This window comes from Pseudorca crassidens, chromosome 13, assembly GCF_039906515.1.
Source record: "Pseudorca crassidens isolate mPseCra1 chromosome 13, mPseCra1.hap1, whole genome shotgun sequence".
Lineage (NCBI taxonomy): Eukaryota > Metazoa > Chordata > Mammalia > Artiodactyla > Delphinidae > Pseudorca > Pseudorca crassidens.
Genome location: NC_090308.1, coordinates 56,698,525 through 56,720,717, shown reverse-complemented (window position 1 = coordinate 56,720,717; position 22,193 = coordinate 56,698,525). Strand labels below are relative to the sequence as shown.

General features: G+C 35.8%; 1 protein-coding gene across 5 annotated transcripts in view; it reads right to left on the bottom strand.

Moving 5' to 3' along the window:
* Positions 1-22,193, bottom strand: part of ASCC3 (activating signal cointegrator 1 complex subunit 3) — a 332,274-nt gene that overhangs the window by 140,338 nt on the left and 169,743 nt on the right. For 4 of the 5 annotated variants that reach the window (XM_067702481.1, XM_067702479.1, XM_067702482.1 and 1 more), the window contains exons 14-16: positions 18,035-18,169; positions 1,135-1,326; positions 603-827 (exon numbers count right to left, since the gene is read on the bottom strand). In XM_067702481.1, the coding sequence (XP_067558582.1) occupies positions 603-827; positions 1,135-1,326; positions 18,035-18,169 (552 nt within the window). The remainder of the gene's footprint in view (positions 1-602; positions 828-1,134; positions 1,327-18,034; positions 18,170-22,193) is intronic. The other variant, XM_067702483.1, reaches the window with a different exon arrangement.

The following is a 22,193-nucleotide window of genomic DNA, read 5'->3' as shown; positions in this document are numbered from 1 at the left end:
GAAGGTTTTATATGTAAAGCTAACCTATAACTATTTGTGAATGGTTGCTATGGTTGAAAATTCTAGAATTAGAACAATAAAAGTAATCCTGAGTAAAAAAAACAAAAAACAAAATCTTAACACAAACACACATCACACATGAAATAAACTATAATATTGTAGCTCAATTTAAACAATCATATTTTCTATAACAAAGTTAATCAAATGATCTAAGACAGAAGAGCATTATTAACCTTATAAAAACTTTATAAAATACTTCATAATAAACTTTATTGAAGTGCAGGACAAATATAGTTGTTGTTATTGCTATGTCTGTTTCCCCAGTTTGTATAGCTTTGGTTAGATTTCTGTCCTATAACAAAACCTCATGATTTAAAAGTATAGTGTTTAAGCAATGAGTTCTTATCAGTTAATCATTTGCATTCTATATTGCTCTGAACTCATCAATAATATTGCCATTCCACCTCTTGTGTCTTATGACTGCATATGAAATAGAATGTATTATTAAATATCATGAAATAGCAATCAACTCAAACTCTATTTTTCTTGGTCATTCTTGAAGCTGATGATTCTATTCCAACCTTTAACTCATTAGATCTTACCTCTGCATTTAGGTTATCTGCAAGGCTTTCCAGAAACTGACTCTCAATTGGGTTTTGTTGAGTGAGCAAAGAGAGGTAATGGCTGAGTTTATCATGGGTTGTTATGATGATTCCTTCCCCAAATTTGTCAAATTGTGGTCTTCCAGCTCGACCAAATATCTGCATGACATCTAAAATTCCAAGGTCAACAAAGGAGCCTCTTTTTGCAGCATATATTTGTGTTCCCTAGATGAGGAAAAGTTAATAAAAATTTACATAAACACACACAAATATAATCCTGATGAGCTGAATACTGAAATTAGGCAAATATGGCAAGATCTCAAAAGTGTACTTTAACTAATCCTTTCATCATCTGTGATAGCGTTAAATTTTCACAATATAAACTAGATTCTTTTGGAGAATATAGCTCTGACCTTATATAAATAACATTCAAAGTCACTGAAGCAGCCAAATCAATATTTTCAAATAAATCAATCCACAGGTTTGTTTTAAGATACCACAAATCCATGCGCAAAGGAAGGTAAGCTCTCACCTTAATAATAACAGCATGAGCAGGAAGATTGACACCCCAGGCTAATGTAGCTGTACAGACGAGGACTTTGATATGCCCATTAAAAAACAAGCTTTCAACCAAATTTCTGTCCTGCCGAAGCATTCCTGCATGATGAATACTAAAACCATCTGGAAATAATTCTCGTACTTGTTTATTTCTTGACTTTTGCACCTAGAGTAGATATCAACAAAACATAAAAGTGTTATTTAGCATTTAAAAGCAATTGTTATTTATCGTCTCTTGAATGAGTTTATCAAAGAGAGCACAGAATTATTTTTAAGTATCTTAAGGTCTTACTAAGTCTTAGTATATAATGTTTTATACAAAATCATTAAAAATTTTATTTCTTCTATCTTAAAAAACAGGTAACCCTGAACATGGCACAAAATCCAAAAGGAAAGAAGGTAAAAGCAAGTGTCTCTTTCACTCAGGTGTCCTCTTCTTGCAATCAATCAGTATTACCTGCTTCCTATCCTTTCAAAAAAAAACTCTATTAAAAATAAGCATAAATCTCAGTGGCTTCCAACTCATTCAGAGTAAAGGCCAGAGTCCTTAGGATGCAAGACCTACAGAAATCATTCCCATTCCTGAACCTCACTTACTTACTCAGGCCAGACACAAGAGCTGGCTTTTTCTCTAAGTGCCCCCCAACCCTTTTTTTTTTGACAAATCCACACCTGCCTCAGGGTCTTTACACTTTCTGTTCCAGACCCATTGCCTTGGAAGCCTTTCCCTCTTACTGAGATGCCCCTGGTTCCACGGGACATGCGCTCCTTCTCATAGTAAGAGCCAATAAACCCAACTGTGCTTCCCCAACACCTGTGTTCCTGCTGATCTCTAACAGGAGGGCACCGGTCACCTGTCTTAGCTCCTCAACTTTACATCTGCCCTGAATATACTAACTTCGCTTCTGAGGTCTGTTCTTTGGCCTGGTCTGACCTCAGATGTGGGATATGGTCCACTTATCTGCAATCTGTATGAGTGCCACAGCAGATCTTACAAAATTCACTGACGACTCACTGTACAATGGGGAAATTTTTTTCTGCAAAATTAAAGACTATGGATTAACAAAAGTGTTCATATAGTCAAAGCTTCTGTTTGGGCATCACATCCTGCGCTTATTTGCTACTGCTCTGAAAATTTCACGATCAACATCTTGATAGTTTCTTTTGAAACAGCGTTTTCCACAGTTTTCACGTAAGGGGCGCTACACTGGCAGGGAATGGGGTTCTAGTACAGTCACACTGATTATCTCTAAGGTCACTTAATATTTTAAACTTCTAAGTTAATAATAATTAACTAAGAAAATGATCTAAGAAAACTGCACTCCATGAAATCTGCTACAGATATAAAATGGAAGGGAAAACATTAACAAACCCCACCATCTAGTGGCCAGCCAAGTAAATAACAACTTAGAATTTTGAGCCTTGTTGAGTCGCAAGCAAAATACACATATACACAAAAAAGTTATCTTCATTAAGTTTCAAGGGAAGGGTATTATTTCATTTTTGTGCCGTGTGGTCAGCCTCTTAGAAATAATTGTATAAATATACTTTATTATTAACTACATTTGGATCATATTGCCTTAACTTCCATCTTTTCAGACGTATGTTATTGTCGGTCTCATAAATATGGGCTCCACGTTATGGAGTGTTTGTTAGTATATAACAGAGCTCCCTAGTGGGGTCAAAGTAGAAGAAGGAAAAACACTTCACCTACTTCATTTATTCGCTAATATTCATGAGTGAACATTCAGAGCTAACAGAGGAAACTAAAAAATACTGCTTGGAGACAGACGGAAAAAAAATCATACTGCTGGATGGCTCTTTGTTTTGGGTGAATCTGCTGTCCGTGAACCCCTGCACTGGAATATCCTGATGTGCTTGTTATAAATGCAGATTCTCAGTCAACATCCAGTTGAGGTAAGACTTGGCTTGTGACACCAATGACATAGTAAGAAGCTGAATGCAGGATATATGTAACTGCGGTGAAAAATATTCTTATAATGTAGCAGGTAGATCATGGGGTGCTGACACATCACCTCCAACTCTGACCAGGTGGGTTCAACCAGCTTGTTCTCTGTAAGCAACCAAGAAGTGCCAGGAGTCACTTCGCCTTTGTCTCTATTCCTGCTCACATTCTGTGCATTGCTTTTTTTTTTTTAATTATGAAGCATATTTAATACTTTTTTTACATCTTTATTGGAGTATAATTGCTTTATGTGCATTGCTTTTTTATTGGTTCATTAGAGACATGAAGTGACAACAATCTTAAAATAAGACTGGGATGTTCATTCTCAACTGTCTTTGAACCTGAATCTGCCATTTGTGATCTAGCCTAGTTCACAGGACAAATAAACAAGAAATCCTGGGGAGGAGGCCCAGGGATGAGTATGTTTTAAAATCTTATTTAAAAAATTATCATACAGTAAAATTCTCTTTCCACTTTGGTGTACAGTCCTACGAATTTTGGCATACGTTCAAATTGTGTAACCACCATAATAATCAGGATACAAAACTGTTCCTTTACCCCCCCTTAAATTCTCTTGTTATTCCTTTATAGTTAAACGCTCCCCACTTACAACTCCTGGCACCCCCTGATCTGTTCCCCATCCCTAACTTATAGGATGGAGTAAAGTTGTGCTCTCAGAAAACATTATACCTGAAATACTTTTATAACTAAATAAGAATATAATAAATAAGTAAATCAAGCAGCTAATTCAGAAATCTATAAAAACAAAATATATAACAAAGCCAAGGAAAAAAGGAGAAATGCCCTAATAAAGTTAGAACAGAATCTGATTTTTAAGATGTGAAATTGATAAGTAAACATAAAAACTCTAATTTTAAAAGAAAAAAATAAAAATAGACAATGTCTATTACTGGGCAGCAGGAGTTGGCAAATTATGTGCCAACTGCCTGTTTTGTAAATAAAGTTTTATTGAAACACAGCCATATCAGTTTGTTTACATATTGTCTATGGCTGATTTTGAGCTACAATAGGGGAGTTGAGGAGTGTGACAGACATCATATGTTTGCAGGCTTAAAATATTTACTGTCTAGCCTTTAATTAAAAGGAGATACATAGTGGAAAACGAGTACAACAGCACAAGCACAAAGACACAAAATTAGTAATGTGAAAAAGAAGTGTTCAGAAATACATCACAATTTTAAAGAATCAGAAGAGTATTCTGAAAAATTCAATATATTCCATCATTAAAAATGTTTGGAACAGATGATTTTCTAGGAAAATGTTACTAACATTCATATTAAAAGTGATAGAAAATTATAATAAAAGCAATGGAAGAAAATGTAAAGGCTATCTAACATCTAGGCTTTCATACTTTTTACAGAGAAATTAATTCTAGTGTTATTAAGAGGCCCTAGAGCACAGAAATAGAAGTCTGAAAATTAATCTTACAGAGGCAGTGTAATAGCACTGATATTAAAACCTGATAAAGCAGCAGAAAACAGAATACAATAGAGAAATCTCTCTTAAGAATATTAATCCAAATAGTAAGGAGTTTTAGAAAACAGAATTCACCAGTGCATTAAAACAATATACCACAACTAAGTAAATTAAACCCCAGAATGCAGGGCACTATACCTATAAATATATTAACATATTTATTAATAAGTCAAAGGAGAAAAAATGTATGATCATCTCCAGGCACTGAAATCTCACAAAAGACCACATTCAATCTTGATAAGCAGAGGCGACGAAACATCGATTTCAAACCACACTGAATCATAAAACATTAGGCGTATATCAATTTAAGTTAGGAACAAGGCAAAGATGTTTACAATCAGCTTACCAATGTCCTAGACAATGGAACTAGACATGAGAAAATAATAAAAAGTAGAAATACTGGAACAGAAGAGGTCAAAGCAATTATTAGTTGCAGATGAAATAAACATTTATTTAGAAAACTGAGGATTAATTAAAAACTACTAACTAAAATAATGATTGAATTCAGAAAGGTGACAGTCCCCCAAATCAATATTTTTAAAAAGTCTTTCTGTATATAAACAATAACTTGTTAGAAAATAAAAGGGAAGGAAATAGCACATTTATAAAAGCCGTCAAAAACAGAAAAAACAAGAAATAGGTAGCACCTACATGAAGAAAGCATTATTATACTGCTGAAGGACATTCAAGAAATGAAATGAAATGCTTTGCTTTTGAGATGGGAAAACTTGGTTTGGTGAAAATACCAATTCTCACTAACTTAATCTGTAAATCAATGCACTAACTCAACTAAAAGATAAACGTTATTTCTTGGAAGTGATACTGAAGTTCATCCTTAAAAGTAAACCTGTAGGCTTCCCTGGTGGCGCAGTGGTTGAGAGTCCGCCTGTCGATGCAGGGGACACGGGTTCGTGCCCTGGTCCAGGAAGATCCCACATGCCGCAGAGCGGCTGGGCCTGTGAGCCATGGCGGCTGAACCTGCGCGTCCGGAGCCTGCGCATCCGGAGCCTGCGCTCCGCAACGGGAGAGGCCACAACAGTGAGAGGCCTGCGTACCGCAAAAAAAAAAAAAAAGGGCTGGAGGAAATCATGATGAAGTGAGTGTGATCTTTATAAGTAAGACAAAGCCCAAATACTGTAAATAACCTGAAAAAAATCTCATTATGGTAAAAATATTCATAAATTAATAAAAATAAAAATCAAAGATTAAGTAGGAAAAATGTTTGTAACACATAGAACAGTACATGCAATTTACAGAGAAAGAAATTCAAATGGCAAATATGAAAAATGCTCAGCTTCACTCATAAAGAAATGCCAGTCAAAATAATAATGAAGTACCATTTTTTTGCCTATTAATCTGTCATAATCTCAAAAACTCTAACGCTGTTCAGTGCTGGCAAAGTTAGGTGGGAGGAAGTTACTGTTCCAGGAAATGTAAGTTGGAACAATCTCTTCAGTGGGCAATTCAGGACCACTCATTCACCAAAATTTTAAATGCATGTACCGTGTTGATAAATAAATTCCACTGCCAGGAATTTTCCCAGTGGACATCACTGCAACTGCCAAGAGTGTGAGCAAGGATGTTTACTGCAGCACTGTTTACAATACTACATAATTAGAAACAACAAAAGTATCCATCGAGACAGACTGGGCAAATGAATTAAGATAATGTCCACGCTGGGGCACACTACGCAGTTGTTAGAAGAATGAATTAGATCTTTCAGTGTTGATCTGGAAAGATTTCCATGATGTATTACTAAGTGAAAAAAGTATGAGACATAAAAGTGTGCCTAACACAATCCAATTTTTTCATACTGAAACTCACATGCAGACACACACAATGGCAGTTTGTATAAAACCTTCCCTTGAAAGAAACATAAATGGAAGAAGGTTTTTAATAGGAGTTTTATTTGGAGAAATCAATGGAGAAAGATGGTTAAGACCATGAGTTATGGAGCTAAACTTATTATAAGATGCCTGCTGCTTCCTCAAGTATCAGAACAGTAGTTGTTTTCCACCTGTTTTTTCAGCGTGAGCTATACCTGGAGTCTGGGCTTTGCTGGCCTCTGCAGGACTGAAGGGGTATAATTCACCCTGTTCACACTGTCTGAACAGAGCATCGGATTCTCTGAGAAAGCCATCTGAGATCCAATACTATACTCACTGGATAAAGTATCTCTATACATGGAAATTCAGCACAAAAGAACACCAGCTGTGAAAGGTAAAGGGAGTCAGGTGTGCAGCAGAAGAATTGTGTAAACTTGTTTTCCTCAGTCTTTATATTTCCACTTGTCACAAGTGAACTTCCCATACATGGCTTTATTGTCAGTAAAATTAGAATAGAATGGACAACTGCTAAGAATCCATTAGCACACAGAGGATACTAAATTTTTTTCCGCTAGTGAAAGCACGCCCCAAGCTTCCTTCCATGACTTTACATATCTTTTTCCTACCTATGACACAGAAAATCAGTATGAGTACTTTTTAAAATGAATAAGGTTAAAATAAAATGTAACCACTTGCCAAAGTTGACTTCCAAACTAACACAAATACATGATTAAAGAACGAAGACTGACAGCAAGTAACTGAAGATATTAAAAGGAAACAAATTAGTTTTTTGTTCTCCATAAGACAAAAAAATATACAGAAGTAACACAAGACCTTCAGCTCAGTTACAAACCCTGCATGAAAGAACAATAAGAAATGGCATAAATAATTTAGTGACCTTTGTAAGCCTTCTGAGGTAATTTATTTTGATAAGGTCCGCTTTAATGTGGATTATTTCAAATCCATTAGGAAGAAATAACTTAACAGTCATTATAAAAACTAAAATTTAACCAGAAGGAGGCAAATAGTTTCTCCCAAATGATACCATTCTTTTTTCACAATTACTAGTGAGTATGTATGCCTTATCAATATCGGAAAAAATATTATAGAGTCCTCATCTTTGGTATGTGCAATTTTTATCATTCAATAAAGTTATAAAGTTAATCAGTGGACCTGCTTACATTGTTAGGAGCATAAACCAATACCTGGCTTATCTTTTGACAAGGGAGTTTAGAGATCTAAGGAGTATCATCTTTCCCCATCCTTTCTCTTTCTCTCTTTCAAAGCTCTTATTCCACTTTAAACCCTTATCACCGAGACATCTGAAATCGCTCCTCTAGCGTCCACACCAAGAGAGCCAAGAATGGCAATGCTCTGTCTTCCACGAGTCTTTCAGAAGGAAACACATCATACCTCCCACCCTGTTCTCAGGATAAGGCCTATTAGCCATCTGTTCACACGATCAACAAAATCTAGCTATGATCAGAACTTCTGAGGATCATGTTAAAATTTTAGTGTCTTAGTTCCAGATACTCTGATTCTGACAGCTGGCATGGAAACAGGTAATGGGGAACCAATGCCCTATTATACTATTGTTCCCATAATACTTGGTATTTCTTCACTCTTGAGTCGGTTCCCTACTTCCTCTACTATTTCTCCACCTTAGGGTATGAAATTCTTCACTCTATTCTCTGGAATTGCCACTCAGTAATAAGCAAACTAAATCAACCTCATCTCCCACCCTGCCTTAACTGAAACTTGACTCTTTTCCATGGACTTTTGTTTTCCATGCATATCTTTCAAGTGGTGGGGGATGATCTCTCTCTTCCCTCTCACCATTTCCAGGTCAGCCTGTACTAACTTTTTACAAAAACCTCTGTTCCTTTAAGGTTCAGTATATCTGCTATGTCATCTGTTACCCTACCTTATCCAATGAAGACTCCATACGTATGGCTCCTAGTCTTTCTGTCTATCCCATTTCCTATCATGATCCTCGGTGACAGTATTTTCCATGTGGACATCTAAAACCCTCGCTCTTCAATTCCTTGACACCCTCATTTCCACTGACATCTCCTCTGTCTCATCTTAGCCATACCAACAATTGTATTCTAGGCCTGTCATCAACCCACAACTGTACTACTTCCAAAACCAAAATCGCTAGTGCAAACACCTCAATTTCTGACCAAAGATTCCTATATGTCAAGCATGCCCAACTAATTTTTTCTAAGCTCTTTCTTTATCGTTAATGATACTTCCAGATCACAGTTCCTCTACTTTCTTAATATTCATCAGCAGCACGCCCTCTCCATCCCTGCCCCAGTCTTTATTCTGGTTCTTTCTCCAGTGCAGATAACACAGTCCAAGATTTTAATCACATTCCTGCCCATTTCTTAAACTCATCTGCCCTTTTGCCATGTAAGACTGGCAGAATGTCAAACTCAGATGACCCAAGGTAGCTAATGCTTAAGAAAAATTACATACAAGGGCAACTAGAGACCAGTCTAAATCCATGATCACAATCTCAACAAGCCCTTAACATTGGATAGCAATTCTGTGATGTCTCTATGGTCAGTTTGTTGTCGCATGTCTCACAATGTCTACATTATGCATTGACTGGCTCTCCACAAACTTCTCACCACCTGGTTATCCTTGACTCTTAGAGAATGACCTTAACAACTACTTCCCAAGGAAAATACAATACGTCACAGGAAGCTTCCTTATCTTCCTGCCATACACCTAAAACCTATTTGCATCAGAACCCATGTTTCTAATTTTCTCTTCTGTTTTAACAGCAGTGCCCTAACTCCTATCTAAGGAAAATCTCTACTTCTTCTTTGGATCCCATGCCTCTTGAAAATTCTCAGGACTCTTATAGGTTATCTGTGGTCTCTTTCCTTTCCTATATGAATAATCAATCAATTTCAATCCTTTTTCACTCTCTTGAATAGTTTCCACAGAATATAAGCATATCACTTCCACCTTGAAAAGAAAAATAGTATGTCTACCTTTCTGAGTACTATTTCATATTTTCTAGATACTATCCATTTTCCTTTTGTATATAAATTAAGTTCTCAAAATTGATGTTTACACTTTAATCTACATTCATCAGCCACCTTAATCTAGTTTTTGCTCTCCACTCTGGGAGTGAAAAGGCCCTGAATAAGGTCACCAATATCCTCCATGTGGCTAAGTACAGTGTATTTTGCAGCCCTCACATTACTTGACCACTCCCTGCAGCAGTCAGTATAGATGATCTCTTTCTTTTCTTTGAAACGCTCTTTTCCTTGGCCTCTATGACATTTGCTCCGGGGTATACTCCAGGGCTTGGAGGCTCCTCTGCTGGCTCATTCTCCTCTAATCATTAAATAGCAGAATTCCTCAAGACTTGGTCTTAGGCTCTTTTACGACTCATATCCACTCCTATGGTTTTCCCACTCCAAAACAGACTGAGCTTCTGATACATTAGACTTACATATCCATCCAGATGCTTACTCTACATCTCTAAGTATCCCAGGCAGCTCATCTCAGCACGTCCAAATGGAATTCATGATCTGTACCCTTCCCTCCAAAGTAATCCTTCTCTACTACTTTTTCCTCATAAATGACCCAACTAACCACTCAACAATATTAAGCCAGACATCTTTTAGAAGCCAGAAAACTTCCAGATCTCTCTTCCTCAACCCTTCATACCCCATTAACTACCAAGTCAATCAATTCTATTTCCTAAATATGCCCCAATGAATCCACATCTCTAACTGGTATTCCCATTCTCTCCTGCCCTGCCTGTGTGTAGTGATCTTTCTTAAAAGCACAACTCTGTTAGGAAAATTACTTGTTTTGTGTGCTCAAATTGTCATTTTATTTTTATATTATTAGTTGAGGGGAATATAGCTAATGACATGCCACTCCCTTCCTCAAACTTCTCTAATCATAACCCATTTCTTTTAAGATAAATTACCTAATCTGTAACATGATAAACAGGGCCCTCACAATCTGGTCCTTGCCTACAACATTAGACTCATGCTATAAGCATGGCATCTACCACTCTCCATCATTTTCCGCGTTTCTTAGTCACTCTGATTTTATCCACATCCTTCAATGTGCTATTGCTTTTCTGGTGTCAGAGACTTTTCCTAGAACATTCTTCTGCTGTCCTTTGTTTTGTGTACATATCTTACCTTAAATGTCACTGTGTTAGCTAAGCGTCCTCCCAATTTTACTTTCTTTTAGCACTTAATCCCTCTTTATTATTTAATACAACGTAATTAAAATCAATTATTTAATTAGTTGTTAATCTTTCTGTTCACCAGAACATAAGCTCCATAAAAATAAATGGGCGGCTACGTTTTTTCTTCCAAAATATATTTCCATTCCCAATTAACGCAAAGAATGTTAATCAGCATGCAAGTCCACCTCCTTCAATGAGGCCTTCTTGTATTGCATGAGCTAGAAGGTAAAATCTGTACTTCCCAGATCTCTTGTAGTCAGGGTACTGGATACAAAAATCCATTCTGCTTATTAAATGCACTCATGCAAGATCTAGGCAATGGAAGTGAAGAGGAAACCATTTTCTGCTGTTTTCTTTTGCTGGCAAGCAAAATCTTGGAGAAATGAGGCTTAAAAGTTATAATGGATGTACTATATATTCAAAATTTGGTTTTCCAGCATGTTCATGAATGATGAAAGGTATCTAGTAGCAGGTGTAGCTTCTACATGCTGGACCACCACCATGGTATGGCTGCTGGTTCTTAAACTCAACAGTTCCAGTGGTAGTTGCCTGACTTCTACAACTCCAACCTTATCAACATTCTAGGAATTACCTAACCTCTTTTCACAAAATTATTTTCTATTTAAAATATAGAACAATGGTTTGTTTCCTTTAATGAATCCTGATTGATACAACACAATTTTCTCAATCCACTTTAAACAGGTTGACAGCAGAGTTTATCTATCTTGATACTTATTGATCTACCATAGTGACTGGTAGGTAGCTTACACTCAGTAAGTATTCACTGAGTGACTACCACTAAAAACAGTTTGAGGTTCATGTGTATATAGTCAATTCACAATGACACAGACTAGGCTAATTCCCATAACCAATTTCCATATGTCATTCTAGCTGTGCGAATTATGTACTTTAACTGGGGAGAAAGAAGTACTGTGTTCCCTGTTCCATGTTATAATCCTTGAAAGATGGTCTTGGTTCCCATATGAGCTACCCTGGTATTAACTACAACCCAATTATACAGACACAAGTTAGCATTCTAGAGAGAGCACCCTAATCAGTAGAAGAGAAATCGCATCTAAAATTCTATTCTTCATACTCATTTCGCCATTTTAAAATAAATGCTGAAATAAAAAATTAAAAAAAATCACTGTGAAGTGTGATTTTGATCTTTAAATTTTATCAATACAAATCTCTGTACCACTAGGGATTAGACATCTTTACATATAAAATCTATATGTTTTTAAAATGGTTTTCCTACTAAAGCATTTTCAAATGAGAGAGCAACAATATTCTAACATACACACTTTTCCAAAACAGCAAGGTTCTTTAACAAGATGTATAAACTTGTTTTAAGAAATTTATTGTATGTTTCTAAAATACATCTTAAAGCACAGGAACAAAAATTGCTGCAATCAAGGCTACTTAAATAAAGATAAAATTCCAATGCTACTTTCTGTGTTTCTTAAAAAGGGTCTCACTAAAGAAGCTCCTTGACATGGGTCATGGTAATAAGTTTTTGAAAATCACACCTAAAGCACAAGCAACAAAATAAAAAATAAACAAGTGGGACTACATCAAACTAAAAAGCTTTCACCCAGCAAAAGAAATTGACAAAGTAAAAACACAGCCTATAGAATGGGAAAAAAATATTTGCAAACCATATATCTGATAAGGGGTTAATAACCAAAGTATATAAAGAACTCATTAAACTCAATAGCAAATAACCAAATAATCTAATTAAAAATGGGCAAAGGGCCTAAAGAGACATTTTTCCAAAGAAGATGGCCATGGCCAACAGGCATATAAAAAGAAGCTCAACAACACTAGTCAGTCTTTGGGGAAATGCAAATTAAAAGCACAATGACATATCATCTCACACTCATCAGAAGGTCAGAATGGCTATCATCAAAAAGAGAAGAGATAACAAATGCCAGTGAAGAAGTGGAGAAAGGGAACTCTTGTGAACTCACTGTTGGTGGGAATGTAAATTGGCACAGTCACAATGAAAAACAGTATGGAGGTTCATCAAAAAATTAAAAATAGAACTACCATATGATCCAGCAATTCCACTTCTGGGAAGATATCCAAAGGAAACAAAAACAGTTGGAAAGATATCTAAACCCCGATGTTCATAGCAGCATTATTTACAATAGCCAAGACATGGAAACGACCTAAGTATCCAGCAATGAATGAATGAATAACAAATGTGTGATACAAACACACATACACACACACACACACACACAAACACACACAGTGGATTATTATTCAGCCATCCATAAAAAAATGAGGAAATCCTACCATTTGCTACAATACACATAGGCCTTCAAGGTTTGCCTGGGTTCAAAATCTTTATTCTAAAGAGCCTATTTCCCTTTGAAAATGAAAAAAATCCAATTAAACACTCAAATCTACGTTTTATTAATTTTCTTTCATTTTACTTAAAAAATTAATATACTTATAACATTCTTTCTATGTGGTTACAAACAGACAGTAGAATTAATATATTAGCCTCCTAAAGGAAAGGAGGTTGACATGCCTGAGGAAAGAATAAACTCAGACAAGTTTACACTTATCTAAAGTAAAAAAACAAGAGAAAGGGGGCTCTTAGGTACTTGCTACTCTCTTTAGCTAACAGATATCATCTATTCCAGGAAGAGGAAATTCTAATTTTATTTGGTTATACTGACACTGGAAAGCTGCTAAACCAGAAATAATTAAAGCGATCAATATTAAGTATCAGATTACTTACATCAAAGCCAAATTCCTATAATTTAGGCAAAGGCTAAAGCTAACCTATGAAAGCAGGCGATGGTTGGTAGATCTAGATAATAATAAAAAGTCATAAAATGATACTTTAAGGTAGCTTGAGGGTACATATTATTACTCGATTTTTCCTAGTGTTCTGATTTAACAGATATTCCTAATCACTACATTCATGAGGCTTGCTGCATGATAGACAGTATCTACCTATACGGAAAACTTTTAATATCACTAATATGTGTAAGAAATCGAACAACATCGGTGCCTATTAATCAGAGAAATACCGTACAGGGTGGGTGGGAATATCCATCCTAGTACTAGAATATTTAAAGCCTGTTAAAAGTTTTGTCCCTAAAGGAAATAATTTATTTGACTGAGATGGAGAATGAAACAGAATCTGAAGATTCTAATTGGAATAATTCATTCAACTTAAAGTTAAAATTATAATTAAAAATAATGGGGACTTCCCTGGTGGTCTGGTGGTAAAGAATCCGCCTTCCAATGCAGGGAACGCAGGTTCGATCCCTGGTTGGGGAACTAAGATCCCACATGCCACAGGGCAACTAAGCCCACACGCCATAACTACTGAGCTCGTGTGTCTCAACTAGAGCCCGTGTGCCGCAAACTACAGAGCCCATGGCGCTCTGGAACACGGGTGCCACAACTACAGAGCCCACCTGCCCTGGAGCCTGCCTGCCACAACTAGAGAGAAGCCCGCATGCCACAACGAAAGATCCCGCATGCCTCAATAAAGATCTTGCATGGCGCAACTAAGACCCAACGCAGCCAAAAATAAAATAAATAAATAATAAATAAATCTTAAACAGACAAATAGTGGCTTAATAATGAAAATGTCTGTATCCCTAATGATATATTTCTATGTATAAATGCAAGCTGCTACTGTTCCCTAAGGTATGTTCTATCTTACAGAAAACAGTGGTTTCTTAAGAGAGTTTCTTTGTGGGAGAAGGCAAAAAGTAATATGCAAAGTAAACTTCTAGAAGGAGATTTCCAGAATATGATATGTAATGTTTTATCATTCTTCAGCTAGTTTCCAAAATAATTTCATATATCATTTCATTTGTTTCTCATAGTAAACTACTAGAATAGGTATTATTTACCCCATTATTACTCCATTTGATAGAAGAAAAAGTACCTTTAAGAAATGTTTAGGTGTTTAAGGCCACAGGGCTTCTAGAGGTGAAGTCACAGCCAGAGCTTTTTGCTAATGTGTCCTCTTACTTTGGGCCTCGTTTGTAATTCCTCAGACACTCCCTTCCCCAGGGAGAACTGCAAGCTCCATCTCTGTAGCTTAATCTACCCTTGGGGTATTTCACCTTCTTTTCCCTATTTTCCTGTTTCAGTGGACAATTTGGAAATATAGTTGCTTTTCCAGCTGGGAGTAAATTTGATATCAAAGATAGGAATGGTATGAGGGGTCATGAAGTATAACCGTTACTTACTGGAAAGAAATGACTCATCTTCAGCTGTGGCTAAGGCACAGACACAGCCTCATTATGTATGCACACTGCCCTCCCCTACACCCGCCCCCCACACACAGGGAAAAAGAATCCTTAATGGAGTTTTATTTATTATTTATACAAATAAAGTTACAGTGTGTTGAATAAAACTGTGAAGAAATGCTTTTAAAAACCATACTTGCTGAGTCAGGAATTGAAACGGTTACTTTAAACACTTAGGGATAAAGGATCACCGTGGCACGGTAGGGATTTAGTTGTGTTTCCATTAACAGGAGTCAGGAGGCTAAATTTCTATGTACTACCATAGCAAACTTACCTTCTAATTTTATTTTAATGTTCTGAGTACTTAATTTCCTATTTTTCAAAAATATCAGAAGAAATATCTCCTGCCATCATCGTAATAGCATCCTTAGAATTGCTAGTAAGTTAATACCATTCAAGTTTAAAAGGCACTTCAAGTAATAGGAACAAACATTCAACTTTAGATTTAGAAGAATAATCTAAAATTCTGGAGCTTCGAGAAAACATCCAGAAAGATTACCTTATCTTTTGTTATAAATAATTTTCACTGTGGAGGGGCCAACTGTTTTGAATCTCTCTTTCGGAGAAATGAGGGATATAGATGAGCTGAAGAAATGTTCTTCCATTTTATTAAAGGAAAAAAAAAGATTCAAAGCTCTAAAGGCTTTAGAAAGTCACAGGTTGGATATGTTGTTTGCTTTTTTTTTTTTTTTTTTTTGCGGTACGGTGGCCTCTCCCGTTGCGGAGCACAGGCTCCGGAAGCGCAGGCTCAGCGGCCATGGCTCACGGGCCCAGCCGCTCCGCGGCAAGTGGGATCTTCCCGGACCGGGGCATGAACCCGTGTCCCACTGCATCGGCAGGTGGACTCTCAACCACTGCGCCACCAGGGAAGCCCTGTTGTTTGCTTTTGAACAAACAGGATGCACTGTAGTGAAAAGGGTAGACTTTGGAGTCAGTCTGGTTCAAATCATAGCTCCACTTATTACACGGGAGTCTCTGGGAAAATTATTCTCTTTTCTCAGTTTCCTTATCTGTAAAATGGGGATAAGAATCTTCAAAGGGCAGAATAGTGGTAGAGATCAAATGAGAAGACTAAAGAAAGAACATATCTTAATAATGTCTGCCTCCAAGAAACAAAGGTAAAAAAAAAAAAAGTAATTTTGGGGTACCTACTATCAGCCAAATGCTATACTAAAGAGTATAATGGTGAATAGGACAGCGTTCCTTGAAAACATGTACTTATTAATAATGTCTGTGGAATCCATTCTTGTTAAAAAAAACCCAATAATAACAGGTGGGTCAGGATAAAAATCAAGTATAATGAAAATATCAAAAAAAGAAAGGTATAATAAAATGACTAGGGACTTTCCAGTCTCCACGTTTTTTTCAGCATAGTGATCTGTCATTATACGTTTGGTGACATGGTTTTAAATAAATATCATTTGAAAATGCCTCTACATAAATTATTTCTATATGCTTTAGAGTATTTCATGCTATATTTGAATTACTTATACACAAATGCCATATCAAGAGATAATAATAGTACAAACCTACATCACAGGTTGTTGTGAACATTGAATGAGTTATAGAAAGCAATGAAAACAATGCCTGGCCCAAGTAAACGCTGATAAATATTGAATATTATTATTATAACAATGAAACAATAAACCTTCATGATTTAGAATAGCAATAACTCTCAGAACTGAGAGGTATAAAATAACCAGAAATCCACAAGGTGGCTCTCAAGGCTTGGCTTTTAAACACAATAGAGCTGCTTTGTATTTCCAAAGAAATGAAACAAGACCTTTCATAATTCACCATTATGAATGCTGACCTGACTTTTCAAAGACTCTCATAAATTCATAATTAATAAATAACTGGAAGAATACAAAGCTGCATAATAGGTGGTATGTAATAGAAAACTTTATAAAGCAAAAAAAAAGAAACAAATGAATAAACCTTGTAGCTACACTGAAAGAGAATCTGACATTCAAAACAACTTGCATCAGATTATCATAGTCAGAATTTAAAATATCAATATAAAATGGTGAAATTTACAGCACAATCTGAATAACTGAATACATTGTACTAAGATGGTAAATGTGAAGGTGCAGAGCACAATGCCTGGCAGCTGTTCAGCAAATCTCAGTTAAATCTTAAGTTATGCATATAAAATATTCTGAAGATACTACCATTTTATGTCTATAGTTTTTTTATTTAAAAATTTATTTTTATAGCTTTAAATCAGGGCAAAATTTTCTGCAAAGGGACAGAGTACTTTAGGCTTTGTGAGCCATATAATCCCGGCAGCAAGTACTCAATTCTTCCCTTGTGTGTAAAGAAGCAGCCACAGAAGACAAAGGAAGGGCTCTGACTGTTTTCTAATAAAACTAATTACAAAAACAGGTTGCCACCTTTGGCCCTCGGGCTGTAGTTTGCCCACTCTTGATCTAAATCACTACTTGATACAATTAAATAAAACCTTTTATAAATACTAGAATACTATCGATACTCAAATTACCTAGAGATGTGCCTCTCAAACTGTAATGTGCATAAATCATCTGGGGATCAAGTAGAAATGCAGATTATGATGTGGTGAGTCTCAGGTGAGGCCTGAGGTTCTGCATTTCTAATGAGGACCCAGACTTTTTAGGTCCTTTGAGCATATAGTGAGTGGCAAGGCAGCTGTTCTGAACCTTTTTGGTCTCAAACTTTCACTCTCAAAAAGAGCTTCTGTTTATGTAAATTACATCTGTCCATGTTAACCTTAGAAATAAAAAAAAAATATTATATCTTTAAAAGAACAATAATCCATTAGATGTTAATGTATTTTATAAAATGTAACTATTTTATGCTTTAACTATGGGACTAAACACTACAATTATAATCATATAGAAAAAAGTGATAATTGGACACAACATGTATTCGGATCCTTTGAAAGTCAAGAAAAAAGTCAAAATTATAACATGATAAATCTGTAAAATTAACTTATTGGAAACTGGAAACCATGGATCTTTCATATATAAAATATCTTATATATCTGGTACATTATGTGCTTTAGTTCTTGTATTGTGCTGCCATTTGTTCCCTACCTGCTTTTCTGCATGTCCATAATCAGGTCCTTGAGTAGGTAAAAAGTAGGAAATCTGGCCATTATTCTTGGCTCTTTCTATTAGAGACATAGCTGTTCTTACAGTGGCATTTCGAGCATGTACAAACACCATCACCTAAAATAAAGGAAAGCAGTTTATTTAATACTCAAATTCATTAAAAGATGGCTTAATACTAGTCTGGAAATCACCCTATATAAATAACTATTAATTTTTCAAAATAAACCCCCAGTTTATGAATACTTCAACATTTGCTTATTTTAGAACAAAGTATATATAGGGTAAAGGCAAGTTAAGTAAAATTCAATAACATAGCTTTATTATTAGCCTATAATTGGCAGAAGTCAGAATGAAATTAATGGATTATATAAAATGTGGAACTTAATTTGTGCATTTCTCTTCTGAAGACATGATTCATTAGCACAGTCATATCTTATGAGGACAGAGTATAAAAATATACTAGAGCCTTATTTCTCCAGTCAATGAAATTGCCAGTATCATAAAGATGTTTAAAGAAACTGGAAACAATAAAGACCACTCTTCCTTGGACAAAGTCATGTCTAAGAACAACCATTTAGAATAGAGTTTAGGGGACTGCTGGAGATGAAAAAGCTTCTAGAGAGGTACTTGGAATTTTCTGTTGTGGCAGACCTTCCTGTGGAATTATTCACAAAGCGACTGTGGAAATCTGAATTAGGGGGAAGGTGAGTGTCTGGATGCTTTGTCAAGAAGAAGTGGAAAAAAAGTCCTTCCAGGGACAGTAGTCAGGAAGAATGTGAAGGCAAATGAAGAGAATAAAATCAGGAAGTGACTAGCAGTCTGCATTTGCCGCCTGTCAGGGCCTGCCTTCTCTCCTCTGTGATGTTTCTTCTTTGGCTTCCACCTCCCTGTCCCCTCCCTCCATAGCTCAGCCCCAGCCTTCCCAAAGAGCCATGACAAATTCCTAATTCTTGCCTGTCTTCCCAGCGTCTCTCCATGTTCTTCTGTCAATTGTTTTCCCAGAAGCTGGAACTTTGGTGTTATTTGCAGGCTACACACTTAGAAGGACACGCAACATTGTTTTTAGTCAGGGAATTAATAGGTTCATGAGAGTTGACCGGAGTAAGACAAGATCATTTTGAGGACCAACAAAAGTGAAAAAGGGAAGGAGGCCTGGGCTTTGACCAGAAAGGAGACAGAATGACAAAGATCTAGAGCACATGCTGTATAATTAACTCATAGTAATCTTATAATTAGCCCATAGTAAACTTGTCAAAGGGAACGTTCCACATATAGGATCTGATAAAATTCATAGTAGAGTAAAACCTCAGATAACCATCATTCAAGAAACTGGAATACTTAACTAATATTCTTTTAGAGCGTATTCAAAGTAAAGGAGAGAAAATAATCTGGAGAAGAGCAGAAGTTCCTCAATGAAAATCTCCCAAAGTGCTTAGAGAAAGTAAAACAAGCCCTGCAAGTCATCTGGAGAAATTTAACGTAAGTTAATCACAGCCTTCAAGGACATAAAGCTTGAGACTTCACACTTTATCGGAGCTCTAACTTATTTTCTGATACCAATGTGATTTGAAAAGAAATATGATCAAAAGAATATTTCTAAAGAGTACACTACTAAAATTTATTTCAGAGAGTTTCGTGGATACTTAGAACATTTTTTGTTTTCCTTATTTTCAACCCCCCACCCCTGCCAAAAACCAAATCTGCTTTTCACAGGCTCTCTAGCTTTCTGGCGAATCATCTTTACCTCACAGGATGTCAAGAGACTGCCATTTAAGTTCACTGTGATATTTTCATAATTCCTGACATCAGCTATTTAATACTAAGTTATATGGAAGATTCTATTAACCATAATGCCTTGCTGAAGCTTCCTCAATTCAGAATCTGTCAAATTCTACCATCCTATCTTTCTACAAGGTAGGGACATTTCAACTACGAGTTTCTTTTTAAAGGGGAAGGCAGATTATTTTCTTTTATATAAAAATAAATTTGATCACACACAAAACCTCATTTACCCCCAACATTAAATTTTAAGAAAAATCTCAATTAAAATGAAGTTATTTATTATTTTATTAATTTATCCATTCATTCAAACGTTTCTGAGCATGCAGTCACTACCAAGCCCTGAGAAAACTGCTGTGAAAAACAGAGAGACAAGGTCCCTGCCCTCATGGAGATGGGAATCTTGTATGATGGATTAAATAAGCACAAAATAATTTTTACTTAAAATATATTTACTGGACATGTGTGTGTGTAAAATACTGTTAGAAGGAGAGATATGAAATGGATAAGACATGGTCCCTTCTTCTATACAATTTAAGGAGGGAGATAAAACTAGACATAATTTAGGGAGCTGATCCAAAAGACGGATGGAGTGCAGATAACACAGGAATGCCAAACATGGAGACAGCTGGTCTCCTTCACTCATCCATGCCATGACATTTACACATACCTCCTGCATGCCAAACAGTGGCCAAAGCACCGGGGATACCATGATGAATATGTTCCAAGGCACCAAATTGGAACTCTACTGTTACGGCAAGAGAGAATCACTAGGGATCAGCCCTAGCTGGCTGGAGAAGCAGGATGCAGTCTGCATGGAGGAGGCTACGTACACTAGTCTAGAGTATTTATCCTTGGTAATTTTAGTGTGTTAGCTTGAAGAAGTATGTTTTCGTTCAAAGTTTCTTACACTGAGGCCCAGGGACCACTTCATCAGAACTACTGCTGGGGCCTGTTGAAATAGATTTCTGAGCCCTCCCCTAAAACCAACTGAGTAAAAATATCTAGCAGTGGGGTCTAAAAATTGAATTATTAACGACTATTGAAATCTCCACTGTACTACTGTGTGAAATTAGTTAATGGTTACCACCAACTCAGTTTTCTTCTTCTAAGTTAAAAGGAGTTCAAATGGAAACATAAATAAAACGTATATAATACCACCACTACAAAAATTCCCTAATAACCCATCTTTATTTACCTATACATATGAAACATCAGGGATTATTAAGATATTTTATATAACCACTATAGCCCCAAGATCATTCTCCAGATGGGCTAGGGTTTTATAATACAACCAGATTTCTATTCTCCATAATTTAAATGCCACATTATGTAAATCCCATTAAAATAACAGATATGGAGAACATAAGGGAAAATAAAATATGACCCTAAATCTTCATTAATTATTTAAGTCTGACTTGTCAACTTATCACTTTGCAAATTATTTTCTACTGCAGCCAAGAGAAATATTAGTTACAACTAAAGTAGCAATTTCTTTTTATTAAAGAATCCATCATGTCTTATTCAGTAAAATAAACTCTTTTTCTTATTAAAAATTTTCTGTCTAGAGGCTCCAACAGAGGCCATTACAAGGTTTGGGGTCTCTATAAACATACTCGATTTTATGGTTTGTTAATTTGGTTAATTAATTTAAATAGACTCATATAAAAATTATAACTAACAGAGAGGACAGCACTGTTTCACATGGCAGAAATAACTCCAAATTAATCTTAGACATGCTGTTGGTAACCAAACAGCAGTTAAATGGGCGTGTGTCTAAAATAAGATTAGAACAGTAGATTCAACTCAATAATGTTGGTAAATTTTGACTGTTTTGTAAAACTGTTTAAATTTTTACTCGAGGTTTGTTAGGTTAATGCAATTAAAAATATTTTATATACTTATTTTTGGTTTAAAAAGCCATTTTGTTAAAAAATGTATGATGGAATCAGTCCTGAACTGGGAAAGAAAGTATGTGAATCTGAGTTCTGGTCTTGTTATTTGACTTATCAAAGAAAGTGTTCTTCAAATGAGATGCTGATTAAAATTAATGAAAAATAAAAGCTCAGATAATGATCATTCAAAAAACCAAAATGCCAAAGTAACTGATATTGTTTCAGTGTATTCAAAGGAGAGAAGGACATATTATTTTAAAAAGACCAAAAATTCTACTTTGAAATACTGTTAAATAGCAGTGTGATTTAGAACAAATTATTTAACCTCTTTGATCTTTATTTCCTCTAGTACATAGATAGTTACTAGAGTCATAGGATTATGGTAAGGATTAAAGGATATCCCACACTGCATTTAGTAAAACAACAACTCTCCAATTTTAGAATGCATCAAAATCACCTGGCAGGCT